This window comes from Schistocerca gregaria, chromosome 1, assembly GCF_023897955.1.
Source record: "Schistocerca gregaria isolate iqSchGreg1 chromosome 1, iqSchGreg1.2, whole genome shotgun sequence".
Lineage (NCBI taxonomy): Eukaryota > Metazoa > Arthropoda > Insecta > Orthoptera > Acrididae > Schistocerca > Schistocerca gregaria.
The window spans coordinates 742298198-742322196 of record NC_064920.1 but is presented as its reverse complement, the minus strand read 5'-3'; the positions used below and the strand labels follow the sequence as shown (position 1 = coordinate 742322196).

General features: G+C 44.6%; 1 protein-coding gene across 2 annotated transcripts in view; it reads right to left on the bottom strand.

Annotated features, from left to right (window-relative positions):
• The window catches only part of LOC126267432 (BTB/POZ domain-containing protein Tiwaz), a 760252-nt gene that overhangs the window by 5696 nt on the left and 730557 nt on the right, over positions 1–23999 (bottom strand). For both annotated transcript variants that reach the window (XM_049972696.1, XM_049972687.1), the window contains exons 4-5: positions 23588–23793; positions 462–745 (exon numbers count right to left, since the gene is read on the bottom strand). In XM_049972696.1, the coding sequence (XP_049828653.1) occupies positions 462–745; positions 23588–23793 (490 nt within the window). The remainder of the gene's footprint in view (positions 1–461; positions 746–23587; positions 23794–23999) is intronic.

Genomic DNA, 23999 nt, shown 5'->3' with positions numbered 1-23999 from the left:
CAACCCAATGGCACACCATTGGGATAAATTAGAACGTCCATTTCGTTCCAGACCCCAATGTCAGACATCACTACCTTCTCTGGTTTTTTCTGTTGAGGAGGAATTAACTGCCAATCTTCAACAGAATTCCAGACATCTCTCTGAAAGTGTCTCTAGGAAAGTTTAAGCCATCGTCATAGAGGCAAACGGTGGACAGACTCCACGTTAATGTCCAGTAACAGGTGTCCCGATACTTTTGCTCAGGTACAGTGTCTCTGAGACACCTATGAAGGCAATAAAGTTTGGAAACCGATCTCATAATTAGTTAAGTCCTTTCACGCACGTATTTTGTGTGAAGAAGGAGTTTTTGTGCCGATGTGTTTCGCCTCTGACTTTTATATAAGAGGTGATGAACACACTGCTTAAAACTAAGACAAAAAGAGAAACACTCGACAGTGCGGTCCGACAGCAGGCGTACGCACCTCGTCGAGGACGGCGCGCTCGCCGGAGAGCACGATGCGCTCGCCGAGGTCCGGGGAGACGTGCAGCGCGACGCACTCGTAGTGCAGGCCCGGCTGCAGCGCGCCGCTGTTGTGGCAGCAGCCCGGGTCGTCGGCGCAGCCGCCCACGCCGCCCCCGCCGCCCCCGCCGCGGTCCCTGCCGCCGCCCAGCGCCTGCGGGCTCGCCGCCGCCGCTGCCGCCGCCGCCGCCGCCGCTGCTTTCTTCTGGCGCTCCTTGCGCAGCTGCTCCAGCTGCCTCACCATAGCTGCAACATCGCAAGGGGCACTGTGTCACACAACGACCACATAATGGAGCTGAAGGGAAATTTTACACATCGAAATGAACGCAGCTGTATCTAATTACTAACTGATTACCCTGCGTTGGCCGAATAAATATTTCTTCCATTCTCCTATTAGTCCACCTCCTCCTTCCTCCTGTCTCTGTCCATCTCTACCACTCCCACTCCATCTCCTCCTGCCCCTCTCTCTGTCTATTCCTTCCTATGCCTCTCTCTGTTAATCTTTTTCTTCCCTTCCCCTCTGTCCATCTGCTCCTCCCCACCCAACCTATCTCCTCCTCCCCTCTATAATTCTATCTCCTCCTTCCCCTCTCTTTTCAGTTTCCTCCTCCCCTCTCTTTCAAATCTCCTCCTCCGTCATGCATGATGCGGCAGTTTCTCACGCATCCCAGTGTTTATGACGTCATAGCTCCTCAATTACGTGTCGTACTGCGATATATTATTGTAGGCAACAGTCAAATGTTCTTTATTCCAGTCTTTGATCTCAGTATCAATTCTTTTGACGATGACCATCCTCAGATCTTTTCTACATAATGTCCTAAACTGATAAGGTCGTAATGGCATCGTCCAAAGATATAAATATACTAAGCACAGCATCGTCACATAGATCTAAAATTCGGTGTACAATAGGCCACATCGACCGCACAGTCGTTTTTGCAACTGACCCCAGCTGGTGAGACAATCACCAGTACATGTGGTGTGGATACTGTCTGCAAAATGTGTTACGAATGCAATTAGTATTAAAAAAGTAATAAAGTAAAACGTCTTGCTTCATGTGACTGTTTTCCTGCATGAACAGTGTAAATGTAGTAAAGAATGATTCAAATGGCTCTGAGGACTATGGGACGTAATTTCTGAGGTCATCAGTCCCCTAGAACTTAGAACTACTTAAACCTAACCAACCTAAGGACATCACATACATCCATGCCCGAGCCAAGATTCGAACCTGCGACCGTAGCGGTCGCGCGGTTCCAGACTGTAGCGTCTAGAGCCGCTCGGCCAGCCCGGCCGGCGTAAATGTGCTAAGCGACAAAATGTTTTCCATTCTTCATTTCGTGGGGGGTCATGAGCGAGAAAAAGTTATTTAGAGGTTTGAAATTTTGAGCAAAGTTTTTGGCAAGTCTCCAAGCGCCATTAGTCTCAAACACTGGACTGGGGCATGGTATTGTTGCGAGGTGCGCTACACTGCTTTTTCACTCCCCCCCTCCTTCGACACCCGCTTGATAGTTGGGTGGTTCTCACACCGACACAGATTCTTTCCAAACAGAAAATCATATGATCATAAAATGTAGGCTTTCACAGTCGCTATTGTCTTCACTTAAAACTTCCGGGCTAATAGGCCTTGGTCGATGTATAAAACTCTCTCCTGACGTTTCGTCTCCGACTGTGGGAGACATCTTCCGAGGTAAGCAGTTCGCCGCTTTACCTCGGAGGACGTCTCCCGCAGTCGGAGACGAATCGTCAGGGAAGAGTTTTATACATCGACCACGGCCTATTAGCCCGGAAGTTTAAAATGAAGAGTAAATTAGATGCGAATCGATTTTGATTTAAATCGGTCCAGTGGCTTCGAAAGAGATGTGGGTATACATGGATTCAAATGTATATTCATTTTTATGATTTGTATGGGTTACAGGGCTCATATAAGTTTTCTTTGTAAAAATCCAGATTTCTTTGACAATGTTTGTGTGCTGATTACTCAAAGTATTTGGAACGGATAACTTACGCCTTTCTTCCCCGAATGCGATCTATCAATTAGACAGACAAATAGTGCAGTTGAACGGATTCGTGATGATGACAAGAACTATACATCAAGAGTGGTAACGAGACATTGCATTACGTTTCTTGAATTTTTCTCCAGTGCGCCATGGGATGTGCTTCAAAGTGGTCACTTATCTAGAATGTGTGTGGACTGGCATATGAGACCACCAGGTTATGAGTATTTTACGTTAATATTTCTTCGTCATGTTTCCATTACAATTAAAGTGTACACTGATGACAAATTTGTCATACCGCTAATAATATCAATAAAACAATATTTACGTATACAATAATGTGGGAGGAACCCAAGATTAAAGTTGTAAGTGATTTCGGGATAAATACACACAGCTGGCATATCTGGTTGCAACTAAGTCTGGATTCCATCCCGTTTCAGGTCTACGCAGTTTGTCAGTCATAGTGGTTGGAGAGTGTTTGCATGCCAGTTTCCCCTAAACCCATAACCAGATGTCTTCAATGAGAAGGCTGACAAATGTCTTGACCAGGGCAACAGTTGAACACCATCTTTATCGGTTTGGATCCTGACGGCATGCGCAACATGGGCTCTTGCATTACCTTCTTGACAAATAACGCTACAGAGACCTTAATATGTCAAAAATCAGGCATCTTCTGTCCAAATTACTAACTATTCTATACGAACAACAGGCGATTGTGCATGTAGCCAAAGACACTCCATACCGTCACTCCATGTCCTAGCCTTGTATGAGTTTGACGAATACAATCTGGAATTGTTAGTCCTCCTCTGAGCCTCCATACACGGACATGTTCTTGGTGATGCTGTACGCAGCAGTGGGACTCATTTGAATAAAAGACGTGGTGCCATTGGATGTACGGCTGTGGACGCCCATGTCTCTGCTGCTGCGTCAAGAGAAGCTACTACAATAGGCGCCGTGCTGACTGCCCATGGGGCTCCACAGGTCGTCCTGCAAACACTGTATCTGTCCTCTCAGGTGCTAGTCACGTTGAAGTGTTGAGATCCTGCTCAACTGCGCGGTCGTCACCGCCCGTACAAAGTCCCAATTTTTACATAGTCCAATTTTTTACACAGTCCACCCTAGTCACTGTCACGAATGACGATGTTGATTATGAAATGACAACACAAACACCCATTCGATGGGCAGAGAAAATCCCCAACCCGGCCGGGAATCGAACCTAGGATCCTATGATCCAGAGGCAGCAACGGTAGCCACTAGGCCACGAGGTCCAGACTGGCTCTGCTGAGCCCACCATTTATATAGTCGTATGAAAATCACAGGATCCAGACCAATATGAGCATCAATATTGCCATACAAGAAATCACAGTCACGATAGACCTCAGAAGTCCCAGTGGTTCCGACCGACCGTCGTGTCATCCTCAACCAATAGGCGTCACTGGATGTGGGTATAGAGGGGCATGTGGTCATCACACTGCTGTCTGGGCCGTTGTCAGTTTTAGGACGCGTTCGAATTGGGACACGTGCTGGTAGAATTTTCTCCTTACACGACGCATGACATACCCTTCTCACAAACGGTTCGCGCGGCTGCCCCCGTCTGAGGTTCGAGTCCTCCCTCTTGCACGTGTGTGTGTGTTGTCCTTAACGTAAGTTAGCTTAAGTTAAATTAAGTAGTGTGTAAGCCAAGGGGCCGATGACCGTAGCAGTTTGGTCCCATAGGAACTTACCACGAATTGCCAATTTTCCTTCTCACAAATAACGAAAAGTCGCTGTGATTTCTGAACGTCAAACCTGCTGAGCAATCTTCCATTCTATACAGAATATACATAGCGTTTCTCATACCTACTTGAGCTGTTATGCTGAATTGCTAATCGTTTGCATATCGAAACATGGAGTACAGTACACTTCACGCCAATTGGACATTTGTTGCGTGCCGTCTTCATATTGAAGAATATGAGTTTCCATTGGAGTGTTACCTAGGATTTGGACACTTGGGCAGTAAAAGTGGAGGACAGAGTTTAAATATGACTACACCTCTGTTAAAAACAAAATGAGCCTATACAATGAATTACTGTTCCAATATCTATATTGTATATTGCTTTACTCGATGAGAACAGTGACGTACGTGGGGGCTACCGAGTGCGGGAGGGCATGTAGGCATGAATACGGGTGGTACAAGTCTTCCGCCGGCCACTGATCGAGTGCCTTCGCAGTGACGATCAGTGTCCAATCACCAATAAACACGAAAGAATACAGAATGAAACAGTAAACATGACAGGAAACATAAATCTTGAAATGACTGGACAACTTGCTGACGATGATCATTCTGAAATTCATCAGACTCGTCCCTCACCTCAAATGGTTCAAATGGCTCTGAGCACTATGGGACTTAATTTCTGAGGTCATCAGTCCCCGAGACCTTAGAACTACTTAAACCTAACTAACCTAAGGACATCACACACATCCATGCCCGAGGCAGGATTCGAACTTGCGACAGTAGCGGTCGCGCGGTTCCAGACTGTAGTGCCTAGAACCGCTCGGCAACTCTGGCCGGCGTCCCCGACCTCCACTACTCTCCTGTTTCTTGTTTTGATTCCTAACGCTGCTGGATGCCTCTTAACGCGGGATTCCAACTTCACTGTGCCACAATCTTTCAAAGTGACGCCATACGTCAACCGTTCGCAGCTGGTTAAGTGAGCGGAAGTGTGCCCGGTCCTGGCGCTACCATGATTGCTTGGATTACACGTGTTCTCATTGCCTTTGTAATCATATCCCACCGTCGAAGAGGGAGCGGAAACCTACACTAAAGATGGCTGCGACGGCGGCAGAATGGCGACGTATACAGTGCTGAACCAAAGGGGACGACATCAGGGAGCAATGTGGAAGCGACGGGTCTGTTGCAACGACCCTGTCGAAATACAGCGTGAAAGCAAATCTAGGAAATGGGAACTACATTCACATTTTATGCACGTCCTTGCAGCAGATACGAAATTTATTTACACAATGCTTCAAATAAGGCAATTTACATCTTTTGAGAGGATGCAGTTCTGCTGCAGTCTCTGCAACTGTTGGCAACTACTGCTCTATGTGCGTTCTTCCTTCACCTGCTTCCATCTAGCGCCAGCCAACGTGGCAGACAGTGCATAAAGTGCACCCCTCATATTCACTCTCATCTAACGTGGCGGGAATGTATTAAAAAATTCAAAGTTAGATTATTAAGTAAATGCTGTATAATCACTATTCAGTCGGAATGTAATCAGAAACATAATTTACCTGCTGCAGTATGTAGACAGTCCAGCAGCTTAGGTATTTAATCTACACGTTTACTTGACGGTGTCAACTTCGACATTTTCCTTGTCAAATTTAGCACCCTAAATTTCTCGCCACGTGCAGTGAAATGGTTTAGCTCATACTGGCGTCTCGCCAGCAAGGCGTCATGTCCGCACCATAAACTCACAAAGGAGGCAGGTAGTATCAACCGTCCCCCAGGATTCGGTATTAAGTTCTATACTCTTTTGATCGTACGTAAATGATGTATCATCAGTTCTGTTCTACTGCAAATACTACAAGTACGCTGGTGACCTCGAGTTGTACCTAACTGCAAAACGAGTAATCCTGAAGACTGCTATCGAGAATCTCAATAACGACCTGTGTGCACCATCAAAGTGGACGCAGGATGTGGTGTTAAAGCTCAACTCATCCAAATTTCAAGCGATACTGGTTAGTTATTCTAGACTCATTAGTCCGAAATATTGGGAATCCCTATCATCTTTAACCCTAAATGGACCAAATATCAACTTTTCTCCTTCAGCAAAGAGTCTAGTAGTCATATAAGATGCAAATCTAAATTTGACTGAGCACGTGACTGCATAAAACATTGCATCACTCCATGCCCTATAAAAAACATAAAAAGCTCTTCCTTCTTGACATGAAAAATAAACTTGTACAAATACTTATATTCCAAATTATTGATTACAGCGAAGTTATCCTACAAGGCCTTTCTCAGGTACGCTCACAGCGCTTGGAAGTGGTTACGAATGCCTGTTCCACCCTTGAAGTTTCAAAAGTGGGGGCTGGACTTATTTCCGGTTTATAAGATCGGTTTTTTTATATATTAAAAATAATGTTTATATTCTCTAGTTCGTTAAATCTGTGACGTCCGACCAAATCTCTGATCGTATTTCACTATCTTAAGCACAGCTATCATGGCAGCGTGCAGACATGAGCAATAGCAGGAACCCGACTTTGGAACAACCTCCTGCATTATACTAGAGAACTAAAAAATATCTCCAGCTTCAGAAGACAGTTAATGACATATATAGTAAAGCAACAAAACGGATCACTATTGCGCCTGTACATATTCCTTACCCTTATATTATACATTCTTCCTTCAAACCAGATTTTCCTCATTTTCCAGAATACTTAGCTGGTGCAGTCTCCTTAAATTTCCTTCCCCATAACTCGATGTATCATAAAACATCTGTTCGTATACCTACAAATTACTTTTTATATCTGCCATTATCATTACTGCGCCACCCCAGACGTCCATAATTGCTACAGAGTGACTCCAGGAACTCTCTTCTGGGTTTAAGCACTTCTCCTGGCCACCAAACCCCCCAGACACGAATATTATTGAGCATATCTGGGATGCCTTGCAACGTGCTATTGAGAAGAGATCTCCACCCCCTCCTAGTCTTACGGATTTATGGGAAGCCCTACAGGATTCATGGTGCCAATTCTCTCCAGCACTCCATCAGACAGTAGTCGAGTACATGCCACATCGTGTTGCGGCCTTTCTGCGTGCTCGCGGAGGCCCCACACGAAATTAGGCAGTTGTACCAGTTTCTTTGGCTCTTCAGTAGTACACGTATCCCAGTATTAATTTCAGTAGTTCATAGACGGTATTATTTACTCACATTGCCATTTGAGACACCCAACTCATTTTAATACTATTTATTGTATTAAAATTGATATTACTTAGATACCTATGATGTAAAGAATGTACCGTATGTTTGATGTATATGAGGGCCTGATGTTCCTAATCAGATCAGGTTAAATAAATAAATGTATGAATACAGGGAACATCAGATCTCAGTACGTATGGTGGTGACCGCAGGTAGAAGTATTACATGTTTTACGGTGAAAATTATTATTCTTTGTGTTTAATTAAGGCTAAGTGGTCGTGATCCTTAGATACTCGGAAATGAACTGAAGTCTTAAAGACGCCGTAATAGGAAAACGTTTCTGCCATTAGCCTTACTGACTGGCGGATAAGAGGCAATTAATTTGAAAACGACGAGCAGGCCGCATCAGCTGCCGGGAGTGGCCAGAAGACATTCTTGGCGGTAATTATTTTGTAAGCAGTGTACGGAGGAAACGCTAACGGCAGCAGTAACTGTTCCAGTGAGAGCGGCCTTACCACGACGAATAAAACGTCCTGGACACAAAGCGTTGTGAGCTAAGACTGAATGATGGGTTTTAGAATGGAACTTACTTTCTGTTGCGGGCATATGAAGTAGAAACACCTCTAAACTTCTCTCGAGCAACGAATTACAACTCCGTGTTTGGGGCGCTACTCTTTAACCAAATCGACCGAGGTGACAAACTGGTTAGGGCAACACAACCTCAATCAGAAGGAGCGGCTTCCACACCCCGGGCTGCCAGCTACGTTCAGGTTTAATATGAAAGCTGGGACTGTTCCTTTTAAAAAGTAGCAGCCGATTTCCTCTCCGGGCTTCTTCAATCTACAACTTGTATAACATCTCATAAGACCTCGCTGTTCATATCGCTTTCCGTTTTCGCTGCGCCAGAAAAGTTTTTTTGGGCAGCTAACGAGTAAAAAGCATTGTTCTGACATTGTCATAGTTAGATCGTAAGGCGCAAGTTTGAACTACTATAGGACCAGCATGGACCGACGAACATTATCCACTGTGTTACCAAATCTAACGTCTGGTCTACTTAAATCATTGTGTAGCCGTCCCTATTTAGAGTATTCGTGTTCCCTTAAATCATTAGTGGCGAATGTCAGGGCGGTTCCTTCTCTCCACGTTGTCGTAGAAGAGAGCTGTCGTCCGTTTCACTTACATCTCTACGGAATGCTAAACCCCCGTTTTAAAATTGTTTCGAAGATCTGATACCCAACGTTCCTGTACCAATGGGATGTAATTTTGCGATTACTGTTAACGACTCCTCTAGCAAGGTGTCCGGGATCCATTTATCGAGAGTGATGTATTTCTTTCTTGTGTTTCTACGTACTGCCAATCTGTGGGAATAATTTGAAATTAATAGTTTGTAAGAGATGCTATTCATAATGACAATATTCTACTTTCTCTACTCAAGAATACTGGTCAACTAATGTCACTTTATCAGTTAAGAATGAAAGTGTAAATCTAAATACGCTGGATATTTGACTCACGGTGCTTCTTATTTTAGTAAGTAGCTATAGTACAACTCGTCTTCACAACTGTAATTGCCCTGCTCACAAAATCACTCGTTTCTTCTTGGACCTTTCAAAATCGATTTACGCAGTCCTGATATGACAAAAAAATCTAAAAAATTGTCTTTTGATGGAAATAAAAAGTGTATTATATGTTGCGCTGTGGGTAAGAAGAGAGTTATAGTCTCAAGAAATGTTAAAAATAATGCTTGTAGAAGAGTCACCACGACGAACTACTCAGCAATGGCACACCTTTAACTGACTAGCTCTCTGAAGGAAAATTGGCATATCCAGTTTCGAAGTCCGATACACAGAAAATACAGTTGTGAATGTCGTGTTAAGTCTGAATATACATGATTACTCTGCAGTTCACAGTTAAATGTCTGGCAGAAACCCTCTTGGGGCCTGCCTCGCACGAAATGATGCTCTTCTGTGTTACTATGCAGCTATTTACGTAGCTATGGGGGCGATAAACGTAAGGTGGTCGTCAGCTCAAATTACACACCTCAGCTGAAAGTGGTGTCTTAGAGAGATGGCTGTGAAAAACACTGCCTCATCGTGTCTGTTTTAGAAGTTTAACAAGCAGTATGAACCATGGCGCAGTTTGGCAATACTAATGCATTATGAGATCACTGTCGGGGAAGAAAGTATCCCTTAAAGGTACAGCTCGGAATATTTGACTTGCAGTTAATAACATCAGAGACAACTAGAGTAATAAAAGTATCTTATGCTATCACAGACTTATCATAAGTGAGCGTAGACCACGACAGTTTTCCTAGTAGCTACGGCCAGTTAAAGTAGTAACCACATTACCTGTACATTAGTTGTGTTGCATACCTTCTAGGCGTTTCCTCCTAACGATGGTCATACTAGGTTCCCCAAAAAATCGAAAGCGGTGAAGCGTCTAGAAACTCTGACGACATTTTTGCTCTATGTAATTATCCTCCTGTCTGTTACTTAAAAGTAAAGTGTATTTATAGCAAAATTGGACTTGTTGCTGTTTAATTCAGGTTTTATTCGAAAATTGTTGATTTGTGAAGTGAAACAGAGGAATATTTCAGTAGAAATTAAAAAAGCAATTCAAATTTATCATACAGCGCTAGCCCTAGAAACGCAAATTCTTCAAAGAAAGGTAAAAAAAAACCGCAGAACAAAAATACCCCTTGCTCATCACTTCAATACTTTGTCGAAGTTATGTAACACATGTTTCTGTTACTCATGAACAACTTTGGCATTTATCAACAGTAAGAGGAAACTCTTGCCTTTGTCACGATGAAGAATGTTCTTTTGAGTACAAAATAACATATTTTATGTTTTGGCATGTAAACCGTATTGGCAGCAAAAGCGATTGCTTTGGTTACGTAAAAGCACAGAAGTACTCGTCTCCACGGCGGACGTCGCTAATGCTTGCTTGTGAGGTGGCACTCGACCCGGGGTAAGCTAGTTCGAATCCTTGTGGTGGAAAAAAAAGGGGAACGGAATCGGAAGCATAAGGTTCCTGATCACCAGACTTTGCGCCAACGTTCTGGTTTAAGTACCAAACCTTTCCACCGTATCTTATGAAGTGAGGGGGCGTGACGCTGCTGATGGTGAACTGTCCCTCGGAAGGGGATGCTCTGTGCCGCCACAGGTTTCATCCTCTCCCTTCTCTCTTCATCATCATGATCATCATCATCATCATCGTCACACAACACAAACATTACATTACAATACACTACACTACACACTACACTACACACACACACACACACACACACACACTCACACACACACACACACACACGCACACGCACACGCACACGCACGCACTCATGCACACAACCGACATGAATTTTAAGTAGGTTTTTATATTGGTAACGCCACGTAGCGCTCTGTATGAAAATCACTGGCTGTGCTGTGTGCAGTCTGTGGTGGGTTGGCATTGTTGTTGGCCATTGTAGTGTTGGGCAGCTGGATGCGAACAGCGCATAGCGTTACGCAGATGGAGGTGAGCCGCCAGCTGTGGTGGATGTGGGGAGAGAAATGGCGGAGTTTTGAAATTTGTAAGACTGGATGTCATGAACTGCTATATATATTATGACTTTTGAACACTATTAAGGTAAATACATTGTTTGTTCTTTACCAAATCTTTCATTTGCTAACTATGCCTATCAGTAGTTAGTGCCTTCAGTAGTTTGAATCTTTTATTTAGCTGGCAGTAGTGGCGCTCGCTGTATTGCAGTAGTTCGAGTAACGAAGATTTTTGGTGAGGTAAGTGATTTGTGCAAGGTATAGGTTAATTTAGTCAGGGCAATTCTATTGTAGGGATTTGTAAAAGTCAGATTGCGTTGCGCTAAAAATACTGTGTGTCAGTTTAAGCACAGTCATGTATAATTTTTCTAAGGGGACGTTTCAAATTGTTTAACAACTATACAACATTTGGATGAATATATTTTCAGGTATTCCGGGGGGTTGACCTTCCCGTTTGATGCATTCCGTCATCTCGTTTTCTGAGATAAAATCCAGCTCGGGGGACAAACTACACACGCTATTGCACCACTGATTAGCAAGGAAGTGTATTGGCTTGGTACATAAATTGGTAAAGATTTCCATACGTTTAATAAACGCAAAAGATACTCTTCTGCTATATTTACGACAGTCTACCTCCGCTGGAGGATCTTTTCGTTTCCGCGATTTTAGAAATCTCGTGGTTTTGATGCGAAGAACTTGTCCAACAATGTTCGGAGTACATTTTCATCCTTAAAGGAAGTTTCTTGAAGGCTGTTCAATAAATTGCGGAAAAGGTGGGAAAAGGTGAAAATGTGAGGGTGGAAGTTTAGGTGAATTACGTGTATGCGGAATGATTTCCCAACCCAGCTCGTCAGTCTGCCGGAATGGTGGCGTGTGTTATCGCGGAGTAGCATAACTTCCCGCAGTCTTCCTGTTCGTTGTTGTTGGATTGCGTCTGCAACGCGTCTCAGTTCTTGGCAATAAATGTCAGTGCTGATGGTAGTGATATTCGGGAAGCAATTCGTGGTACGCCACAATGTCGCTGTTCCACCAAATGCATAACATTATCTTTTGTGGATGGCCGAAGATTTTTGTATGGGGTGTTGCGCTTTTTTCGACTCGACCATTCCATTCTTTTCCTTACGTTAGCATAAAACCATTATTTGTCGTCCCCATTAACGATACAAGATAGGAATGGACTTTTTGTGATTTTGGCTTAGAGCATGCCATACCCATAAAACCACTTTTTGAACCTTCCCAGCTGCATACAAATGTCGCACGATGGTACAATGATCACAGTTGATCACGTTTGCCAGTTCTCAGGTACACTGACTTGTACCCTTGTGGATGAATGTGCTTAAACTATCTTCATCAAACCCCGTAGGACATCATACACATCCATGCCCGAGACAGGATTCGAACCAGCGGCCGCGCGGTTCCATACTATAGCGCATAGAACCGCTCGGCCACTGCGGACGGCTTGCTTTTCCAGTAGAGTCGCTAATGTCAAAACAATCCTCCTTAAAGCAAGAAAACCATTTTGTTTCCGTGCTCTGTCCAACGACATTATACCCATACACGGGGAAAATGTTTCTGGCTGTTCCCGCTGCTGTTACCCCTCCATTGATCTCAGACCAAGAATATATCAGAAACGTTCCGATTTCCCCATACCCATACACGGGGAAAATGTTTCTGGCTGTCACCGCTGCTGTTACCCCTCTATTGATCTCAGACTAAGAGTATATCAGAAATGTTCAGATTTCCCCACTTCGCACTCCATTTTCTAGCGTCCAGGCTCCACTCACTATCTTTAAATGACGAAATAACAATACTTAAACTCAAATACCAACAGTGAACTACAAATAAAAAAATGCCATTGATAAATAAATTCATAGAAACTTCAACTGGAATACCAAGCCGGCCGTGGTGGCCGAGCGATTCTAGGCGTTTTAGTCTGGAACCGCGCGACCGCTACGGTCGCAGGTTCGAATCCTGTCTCGGGCATGGATGTGTGTGATTTCCTTAGGTTAGTTAGGTTTAAGCAGTTCTAAGTTCTGGGGGACTGATGACCCCAGAAATTAAGTCCCATAGTGCTCAGAGCCATTTGGAATACCAAAGTGGAAAACAAAAAAGCTACGAAGTTATGGACCTATCTAATAAGAAGACACAACGAAGTCGGACAATGTGTCGTTATTATGTCTATTACCAGGTGGTTCAGTTAATTGTGATTGCAACTAGTCACTTCGAGGGAAGTTTCTCGGAAAACTGGTTGGCGTCATGACGCAGGAATTCTTGCCACACAGAAAAAAGGTAACAGTATAATAAGGCTCATTGTTAGCGGCCATTACGGAGAGCCCAGCCGTGAGTAACGCACATAAAAGCGAGAGAACAAAAGTGCTAGGGAGCAGTCGCGGAGCGCGAGGCGTGGCTGTCAGCGGGAGGTGTGAGCAAGACGTCAGCCGGCCGGGCCAGCCCAGTTTATTGCGGCCGGCTCGTTGCTGTGCAGATAGGCGGCGTTATAAACCAATTTACGCTCGGCGGGCCTGAGTAATTGGCGGTGATAAGGGCGCGCGCGAGGCTCCGCGCGGCGGCCCGCTCCGTGGCGATTAGTTCGTTATTCGGCGGCGCCGATTTATTGTGCACGCGCGCTTCTAAATCGCGATGGCTGCCGCGCTGGCGGGCTGCGCGAGGCGCGAGGTTCACTAATCGCGCCATCGCCGCCCGCGCAGACTTACGAGGCCGCCGCAGGCGTTAATTGGCAGCGCGGCCCGCCGCCGGCTCGCGAATCTCTGCGAACAGCCAACTTGCGGGAAATCTCCACTCTGCGACGACGGCCGGGTAAACACGGGCGGAAAGGCTGTTGAAGAACTGCAAAACACATTACATGCTCGCGCATTATGATCCCATTGCAGAGTGAAAACGTTGTGTGTAGGATTCGGTACGGAATCCGCAAACGACGATCGTGTGGAGACTAGCTCGTTCTCTTCGTCCACGACAGCCAGAAGGCAACAGAAAGTAGCGCCCAGATTGATGCCGCGTTGAATGTTTTCCGCACTGTCACCTGAGGGACATCAGACTGGCTTTGTGATCGGATTGATGACTTCCTAGCAAATTAAACCTAGCGACCTAGCATGTCATTCTTAACGAAGAGAGAAGTTCAGACGAAGAAGAAACTATGAGTCTACTCTGAGAAATGTTGCAATGTTATAGCGCTTTCTTTTTCCTTTATTGAATTTCGATTCCCCCCGAAGGGGGCTGGCTGGCAGCAGCTCAGTACGCCGCTCTTCACCCTACAGAATTTTCAAAACATAAGAAGAAGATAATAATCAGTAAAAGCAGACGATAAAAACAATCACTTAAATTGTAAAATGGCGGAAAATTGAGGAAGGTAAAACATAAAACTTAGGGTTGGCGATGCTACTAAAATACACAGGAAGCAGACAGGTAAAATAGTAGACAGACACTTTAAAAAAAAAAAAAAAATACACAGCGACAGTCTGGTGTCTGTTGACAAGAGATATAAAAATCACACCCAGCGGCTGTATGATTTCCGTTCGCAACACTTCGGAAAAGAGGCACAACACTTAACACTCACTTGAAACACTGCACTAAAATGTTGATACGAACATGACACACCACAGCCAAGAACAGATTGGGGGGGGGGCTGGACAGATGAGGGGAGAAAAAGGGGGAGGGGAGGACCGACGGAGGGAGAGAACTCATAAGGGAGGGATGTTATAGCGCCACACCGGTCGACAAAACATGCAAGTAGTCTGATGGGTAACGTGGGAAGATCTATGAAAATGGTGTTGCTGCGTTTAGATAAGTTGCAAGACTAAAAGCATGTAGCGAAATTCAGAAAGACCTGCAGTGTATCGATGCTTGGTACAAGGATTGGCAGTTGATTCGCAACAAAGACAAATATAACGCGTTTCGTGTAAATACACTATCTGATACAAAATATCCAGACACCGAGTTGAAGATGACTTACAAGTTTGGACGCCCTCCTTCGGTAATGCTGGAATTCAATATGGTGTCGGCCCACCTTTATCCTTAATGACAGCTTGCACTCTCGGAGGCATACATTCAATCAGGTGCTGGAAGGTTTGTTGGGGAATGGCAGCCCATTCTTCACCGAGTGCTGCAGTGAGGAGAGGTATCGATGTCGGTCGGTGAGGCCTGGCACGAATCGGCGTTCCAAAACATCCCCAAAGATGTTATATAGGATTCAGGTGAGGACTCTGTGCAGGCCAGTCCATTACAGGGATGTTATTCTCGTGAAACCACTCCGCCACCGGCCATGTATTATGAACAGGTGCTCGATCGTGTTGAAAGATGCAATCGCTATCCTCGAATTGCTGTTCAGCAGTGGGAAGCAAGAAGGTACTTAAAACATCAATGTAGGTGTGTGCTGTGACAGTGACATGCAAAACAACAAAGGGTGCAAGCCCCCTCCATGAAAAAAACACAACCACACCATAGGACCACCGCCTCCTAATTTTACTGTTGGCACTACATACGTCGGCAGTTGACGTTCATCGGGCATTCGCCATACCCTTACACTGCCATCGAGTCAGCACATTGCGTACAGTGATTCGTCACTCCACACAACGTTTTTCCACTGTTCAATAGTCCAATGTTTACGCTCCTTACACCAAGCGAGGCGTCGTTTGCCATTTACCCACATGATATATGGTTTATTAGCATCCACTGGACCATGAAATGCAAGTTTTCTCAGCTCCCGCCTTACTGTCATAGTACTTGCAGTGGATCCTGATGTAGTTTGTAATTCCTGTGTGATGGTCTGGCTAGATGTCCGCCTATTACAGATTACAATCCTCTTCAACTGTCGGCGGTCTGTGTCAGTCAACAGACGAGGTCAGCCTGTACGCTTTGGTGCTGTGCATGTCCTTTCATGTTTCCACTTCATTATCACATCGGAAACAGCGGACCTAGGGATGTTTAGGAGTATCGAAATCTCGCGTACAGGCGTATGACACAAGTGACATCCAATCAACTGACCACGTTCGAAGTTGGTGAGTTCCGCGGAGCGCTCCATTCTGGTCTCTCACGCTGTCTAATGACAACTGAGGTAGCTGATATGGAGTACCTGGCAATAGATGGCAGCACAACGCACCTAATATGAAAAACGCATGTTTTGGGGGTGTCTGGATACTGTACTGTTACACGGGTGCTTGGCGCCTGCAGGTAGGCAACCACTTGATACACCCCCGGTGGCAGTTGTCTTACTGCAGCCATGTAGCACTACTTCGAAGGTTTCCTCTGTGAAAGCACATTGTTAAAATCCTCAATAAATGTGGGAAGAGGAGGGCGGCGTGCCACCGAAGTTATTGTCGAACTAGTGGGCTTTACAGAGGCGCTTTGAAGTTCTATTCTCGCAGCTATCAATGTTGGGCAGAATTTTGATAAAATTTAGTGGTAATGGGACATCATTAACACACTTTACACGTCACATGAACTTCTGCGTTGTGGCCTTTCTTTCGCACATGTCGACAGTTTGCTGTCTGAAGCGTCGACGAGCCCGAGGAGGCGCCATTCCTTTGCACCATTACAGAGGAAGTTTGTAGGCACCTTTGAGAGAAATTTCAAATTTATGCTGCGCAATGGGATACAATTACTGGGTTTCGAAAGCGTGATAATCTAATTCTGTCGCGCAGTGTAACTAGCGGTTTGTAGTTTCATCATTTGCTACAGCGACTAGAGCTCGGTGATTACGTAGCACTCGTAATCATTAAAAAAGAGAGAACACATTGCCAGGATCGCATTTGGGCCTTCCAGATCCTTTTCAAAATGTGAGGGAACTGGAAAGGTTACATATATCTTTGTGACATTACTTTGGCACCGTTATTCTGAGACAAAACCAATCTTTTCCATTTTCGTCTTTCATTTCAAAGGAAAAACAAACTTTGATCGAGGTTAGCAGAGCATAGCTTCCCTATAAACGTTATAATCAGACGCGGGCGTTCAGTATCAAATATCAGCACATTTTCGATTCATGGATATAGTTCAGAAGAACATCAGCACAAGAAATTTATATCGAACGTTTGATGACATTCTTGAGGACTGTAATGATCTGCGAACGATCTTAAGAAGTTGATAATACATTTATTTAAGCGAGTTTATTCTGCTTTTATTTCTGTTGTCGTTACGTCTGATAGACAGCGGAAGTTTATAAAACGTTACCTTTTCTTTTCAATAGTAATTCGGAATACTGTGTGCAATATTGCAGTCAAATTGAGAGATCGAGCAAAGATTTTTAAAAGTGTGATCCCAGCCATTTATACCTTCCCAACAAAACTACGTTTTAGCATGTGTAATAATTCCGGGAATCTGGTACACGTTATTAATGCGGCGATGTTCCATTAAGCAAAAACACCCGTCCGTTAGGACGCCCAAAGTTGTTAAAGAAATGTAAATTTATTCGAGCATATAGGAGCTTAAATTAAAAATTTACATAATACACTCCAGCAGCGGCCATCGCTACGGCGGTTACCTAGTAACGTACCGGACGAAGTGGAGCGAACCACGGGGAAGAGCACGCAAACGCGTGTACTCATTAGTGTCTGAAGACGCTAATGCTGTCCGTGTTGCCAGCACGCCTGTCATCGAACTGTTCCCGTCACGGAAGGCTGGCCACTGGTTACCTGTGATTCCGTAATCGTACCCGTCAGCGCATGCGCGTTAGCACGTGGCAACGAGCGCTCACGCAACGCCGCCGTGATATTCGGAGCAGTTTAGCATGATACCGTGTGGCAATATTGCCTTTAGGATAAATCCGAACAGTCATGTCGATCATCTGTGCCCAAGTAGCTATCCTTCACAATGACATGCATGTTACTCTAGGCTTTTGGGGAATTATTTCCTAGATTAAGATACCGGTGTATGAATAACGCTGTCATTACTGCGGAAATTGGAGTACAGTGCGTACACACTTGCCGTTATCAGAGACGTGCAGTAATAAGAGGGGATATGTTAGACAACAGCGTAATTCTTTCATCTCTGTTTGTTGCTTATGGTTTGGTGTGCGATGCTCGCTAGTGTGTGTGCTGGTGGGTTGGTGGGTAGTGTTTAACGTCCCGTCGACAACGAGGTCATTAGAGACGGAGCGCAAGCTCGGTTTAGGGAAGGATTGGAAAGGAAGTCGGCCGTGCCATTTCAAAGGAACCATCCCAGCATTTGCCTGAAACGATTTAGGGAAATCACGGAAAACCTAAATCAGGATGGCCGGAGGCGGAATTAAACCGTCGTCCTCCCGAATGCGAGTCCAGTGTGCTAACCACTACGCCACTTCGCTCGGTCTAGTGTGTGTGTGTGTGTGTGTGTGTGTGTGCGCTCGCTCAAACGTGTGGCAAGTAATAAAACTCCATGAAACTTGGAACTCTATGAAACTTGGACCATACATAGAAAGAACTGCTGCAGTATATCACAGAAGGCAGCCAATTCAGAGGCGTACTGCTAGATTGATTTGTTACCTGAGTGTTCAATCAACACTTGAATATTACGGGGATGCTTCGTGAACTCAAACGGAAATGCCTGGAGGGAAAACGTTCTTTTCACGAAACAGTACAGAGAAAACTTAGAGATCCGGCATCTGTGGCTGACAGAAGAATTCTATTGCCGGCAACGTACATGTAGCGTAAAGAGAGCGTAGGCAGGATAAGAGAAATTAAGGGTTGCAGTACCGACGCGTGGTCATTTTTCCTTTGCTCCATTTGTGAGTGAAATAGGAAAGGAAATGACTCCGCTATACACTGGTGTTTTGCGGAGTATGTATGTAGATGTAGAGGGAATACACTCATAAGCCTTAAAATTCAGCCCGTTATCTAACGATAGTGCGAGTAGACTGCTCTGTTTAATTAGTATTAGGTTGACGAAACTGTAAACTACTAGTAACCTGAGTCCAAAACAGTCATTTATGCGGCATAGCATTGCCTTATTTTTTGTAGGCGATTTGAAACCTGGAATCACTGTATGTGTCTCCAGAATGGCAACCGCCTTGCTAGCCATATCGAGGAGCGCGATTCGTTGGTCATTGTCTCGCTGCTGCGTCAGGAACACGTCTAAACACGGTGTTGAACTACTACCTTCTCACGTCACATCTATTGGGGGAATCAAAAATATTTGTTAATGTGGAAACAAAAAGTATCCCAATCAACATTCGCACGGAAGCGTTTAGCATCTGAGTCATTGAGGAAGAAGGTGGGCTTACTGTTTCCGAGGTATTGTGAACCATCGATGAAATGGTATGAATGTTTCATACAGTCTCAATGTTTCCACAACAAAATGACATTGAAGATACAAACAGGTGAACTGCCCACTATTTTGTGAAACGAAAGTAGGGTAAGAAAACAGGGAAGCTCGGATTCAGATAGTAGACTCCATGTAATATTGACACCTACCGTTCACCCTGCCCTCTGATATTGCAGATACAGTCGGTGGCTCACAATGTGTGGGTCATCGATTCGACTCATATTTCTGGAATTATTTATCATTTAAAGTTAATGATCCCTGGAAAGTTCTTGAGTGTACTGGAATCTGCTAGAACATGAAAAAAAGGACCTCTCTCTGCTGAGGTAGAGTCTGGGGGTGAATAAAAGCGGTTTCGGTGTGAAGTATTCGTCCTTGCTGACTAATCTTTTCCCGTAAGTGATACGAAGTTACAGATTCTCCATAATAATATAGCTGCAGGTGCTGTTTAGTTTTTGAAAACATGTTCTCGATTTCAGTTTTTAGAGCAAAGCGATAGCGGGATTTCATAAGATTTACGAGCGGCCGTAGGTTTCGCATCAAGGACGTTTCCGCGCGCTTTCCGTATGGCGTTAGTGTATGACAACTGACACTAAAGTGCCGCCGGACATATGCTGTCGTTAGGTAATGGAAGACCAACACTAGCTTGCTCTGTGCGTGGGCTGTCTGGGAGGTAGCCCAATACCGCAGGAACCTTGCTGCGGTAGGAATTGATACGGGCACGAGGGCCGCGTCTTGTTGGTTCCTGAACTTGGGCAGTAGATGACCAAGCTTCGTGGTAGAGTTACATGATCTTACGTAGTGCAGTACTTCCAAGTTCATCATATGAGCCACACAATTTCTTCAGTTACGTAGCGACAAAGTGGTGTTGCTTCAGCGCTGGTAATCTTGATATTTAATTCTGAGACATCTATGTCAGCAAGGTTACATACTGTAGAAGGCAGGGTATAAAAATGGGAACACATACATGGTAATATTACGTACAGGTGAGTGAATAGCATGTGCGCCTGGCGACAGTTTATGACTGAATATCGGAAACCGTCCCAGGTAACGCAAATACTGTAGTTGTATTCGAGAGGAGAAATTCGAATCCCCATTCGTCCATGCTCACCTATTCTTTGTCTGCCCCCTTAAATCTCTTAGGTAAATGCCAAAATGAATCCTTCAACAGCAACTCGGCCGACTCTATTACCTGGTCTTGTCCAGATAAGTTAGCGCCTGTTCCCAATGGCCTCGACATCAACGATACATTAAAATCAACTCTATTCCGATGCAGATTGGGAGTGGCGAAGATTTCTTGCTCTGCGAAAATTCCTGATCAAGCGATTTTACTGTTGCTTCGGTTAGCACACAATATTGTCTCAGAAATTACTTAGCGAGCTTGATGGCGCAATGGTTTGCACGCTGGCCTCGATTCGGAAGGACGACGGTTCAAATCCGCGTCCGGAAATCAAAATGTAGGTTCTTCGTAATATCCCTAAGTCGCTCCAGATAAATGTCGAGATGTTCCTTCAAAATGGTGATGAAGATTTCCTTTTCCATTCTTAACAAAAACAAAACAATTGCAGTTTGTGCTCCATCTCTAATGACATGGAAATCGACGGGACTTTAAACCCTAATGTCACTTCCTTCCTGCCTTCAGAAATCGCTCAGCAAACAAAACGTTCTTGTTTGTGTGACATACAGAACTTCGTCTGTTATTCTCTAAGATGTGTAACTATACGTTCTCGTTCCCTCATACAGATTCATTTTGGTATTGTAGTCTTCAGAATGAAGACATCTTGATACAGCTCTCCAGGCTAGTCTATCCTGAGTAAACCCCTTTATCTTTCCATAAGTACTGCAACCCACATGAATCTGAATTATCTTACTGTATTGGCGCCACGTATCTTCTACAATTTTCGCCCTACATTAACAAACTGACCTTTACATGGTGCCCCAGGTTGTGTCCTATTCACAGAGTTCTTCTTTTTGTCAAGCTGTACTGTAAATTTTATTTCTCCTCAGTTCAATTCAATATCTCTGGAATAGGTGAGAAAGGAAATTTGTGGCGCAACTCGGCAAAAAGAAGGGATCTGTTGATAGGACACATCCTGTGGTATCATGGAATTGTCAGTTCGGTAACCTAGGGAAGTGTCGGGAGCAGCAGAAGGGCACAGTGAATAGAGCAGACCCAGGGATGAACACAGTGAACAAGTTAAATGGCTGTATAATGCAGTACTTACGCAGGAATGAAGAGGCTTGAACAGGACAGACCATCTTGAAGATCTATATTCAACCTCTATCGGTTCTCCCTTCTATTCCAGTCTCGTACTGTTTGTGGAAAGAAAGATTGTCGGTATGCCTCTGTGTGGGCTCTAATCTCTCTGAGTTTATCCTCATGGTCTTTCGTGAGATATACGTAGGAGGCAGCAATATACTGCTTGTGAAGGTGTGTTCTCGAAACATGAACAAAAGCCCCTATCGAGCTACTGCTGGAGTTTACATTGGAGTTTATCTATCATCTCCGTAACGCTTTAGCGATTAATAAATGATCCTTTTACGAAAGGCGCTGGTCTCCGTTGGATCTTCTCTATCTCTTCTATCAACACTATCTGGTACGGATCCCACACCGAGGAACAGTATTCAAGCAGTGGGCGAACAAGTGTACCGTAACCTACTTCCTTTGTTTTCGGGTTGCATTTCCTTGGGATTCTTCCAATGAATCTCAGTCTGGCATCTGCTTTACCGACGATTAATTTTATATGGTCATTCCATTTTAAATCGTTCCTAATGCCTAATCCCAGATAATTTATGGAATTAAATGCTTCCAGTTGCTGACCTGCTGTATTGTAACTAAATGATAAAGGATCTTTGTTTCTATGTATTCGCAGCACATTACACTTGTCTACATTGAGATTCAATTGCCATTCCCTGCACCATGCGTCAATTCGCTGCAGATCCTCCTGCATTTCAGTACAATTTTCCATTGTTACAACCTCTCAATATACTACAGAATCATCCGCAAAAAGCCTCAGTGAACTTCCGATGTTATCCATAAGGTCATTTATATATACTGTGAATAGCAACGGTCCTATGACACTCCCCTGCGGCACACCTGAAATCACTCTTACTTCGGGAGACTTCTTTCCATTGATAATGACATGCTGCGTTCTGTTATCTAGGAACTCTTGAATCCAATCACACAATTGGTCTGATAGTTCACATGCTCTTACTTTGTTCATTAAACGACTGTGGGAAACTGTGTCGAACGCCTTGCGGAAGTCAAGAAACACGGAATCTACCTGGGAACCCGTGTCTATGGCTCTCTCAGTCTCGTGGACGAATAGCGCGAGCTGGGTTCCACACGACCGTCTTTTTCGAAACCCATGCTGATTTCTACACAGTAGATTTCTAGTCTCCAGAAAAGTCATTATACTCGAACATAATACGTGTTCCAAAATTCTACAACTGATCGACGTTAGAGATATAGGTCTATAGTTGTGCAGATCTGTTCGACGTCCCTTCTTGAAAACGGGGATGACCTGTGCCCTTTTCCAATCCTTTGGAACGCTACGCTCTTCTAGAGACCTGCGGTACACCGCTGCAAGAAGGGGGGCAAGTTCCTTCGCGTACTCTGTGTAAAATCGAACTGGTATCCCATCAGGTCCAGCGGCCTTTCCTCTTTTGAGCGATTTTAAATGTTTCTCTATCCCTCTGTCGTCTATTTCCATATCTACCATTTTGTCATCTGTGCGACAATCTAGAGAAGGAACTACAGTGCAGTCTTCCTCTGTGAAACAGCTTTGGAAAAAGACATTTAGTATTTCGGCCTTTAGTCTGTCATCCTCTGTTTCAGTACCATTTTGGTCATAGAGTGTCTGGATATATTGTTTTGATCCACCTACAGCTTTGACATAAGACCAAAATTTCTTAGGATTTTTTGCCAAGTCAGTACATAGAACTTTACTTTCGAATTCGTTGAACGCCTCAGGAGATTGGAGAAACGACTTCAGTGTGTCCGTCGCCACAAAAATGTAAACGAACTTCTTCTTATCCGTGACAACGCAATGCCTCACACCCTTTACACCCCAGATGAGCTCACAAAACTTCGTTGGACTGTTCTCCCTCGTCCACGCTACAGACCGGATACAGGACCCTCCCAGAAAAAGGAGCAAGACCGTCGCTTTGAACAGAGATTATGGTGAAAAACAGGGCTTTGTAGCCAAAAGAGTGGGGAACTATATGGTGTATTGGGATGTAAATAAGACGCCCGTCGTAACTGCAGTATGGTTTCTATACCAGTTGCAGGTAAGTAATCGCACCCTATATTTTATCGTTGCTACCTTCAGAATTTCAGAATTGCAGCTTTTTGATTACATGAAAGGAGCAGTATGAAGTGGATGTGGAGGGAACTGCGGTACTCACGGGCGATGTCGAAGTAGCGGGCCTCCTCGAGCAGCAGGTCGATGTCGCTGAAAGTGTCCGGCAGCAGCAGCCGCGAGTTGCGCATGAAGTTGAGGATGTGCCGGAACATGCCGCCGTCGCGGTCGATGAAGTAGTGCTGCTTCAGCGAGTCCAGCACGATCGGGATGCTGCCGTTGAACAGCTTCGCCAGCCGCGACTCGGGGAACCTGCGCGCACACACACACCGAGCGTAACAACGCGCAAGGCACCCGAGGCATTTCAGAGGATATTACTCACACATTTCACATTAAGCAATCTGAATACATCTAGAAAGCTTCTAATAAAGCTGGCTATTTAACAAAACTGTGTCATTACGAGCTTTTTTCACCTATGACGGTTTCCTCAAAATGGGTTTATTTTCTCAAATCTGGTT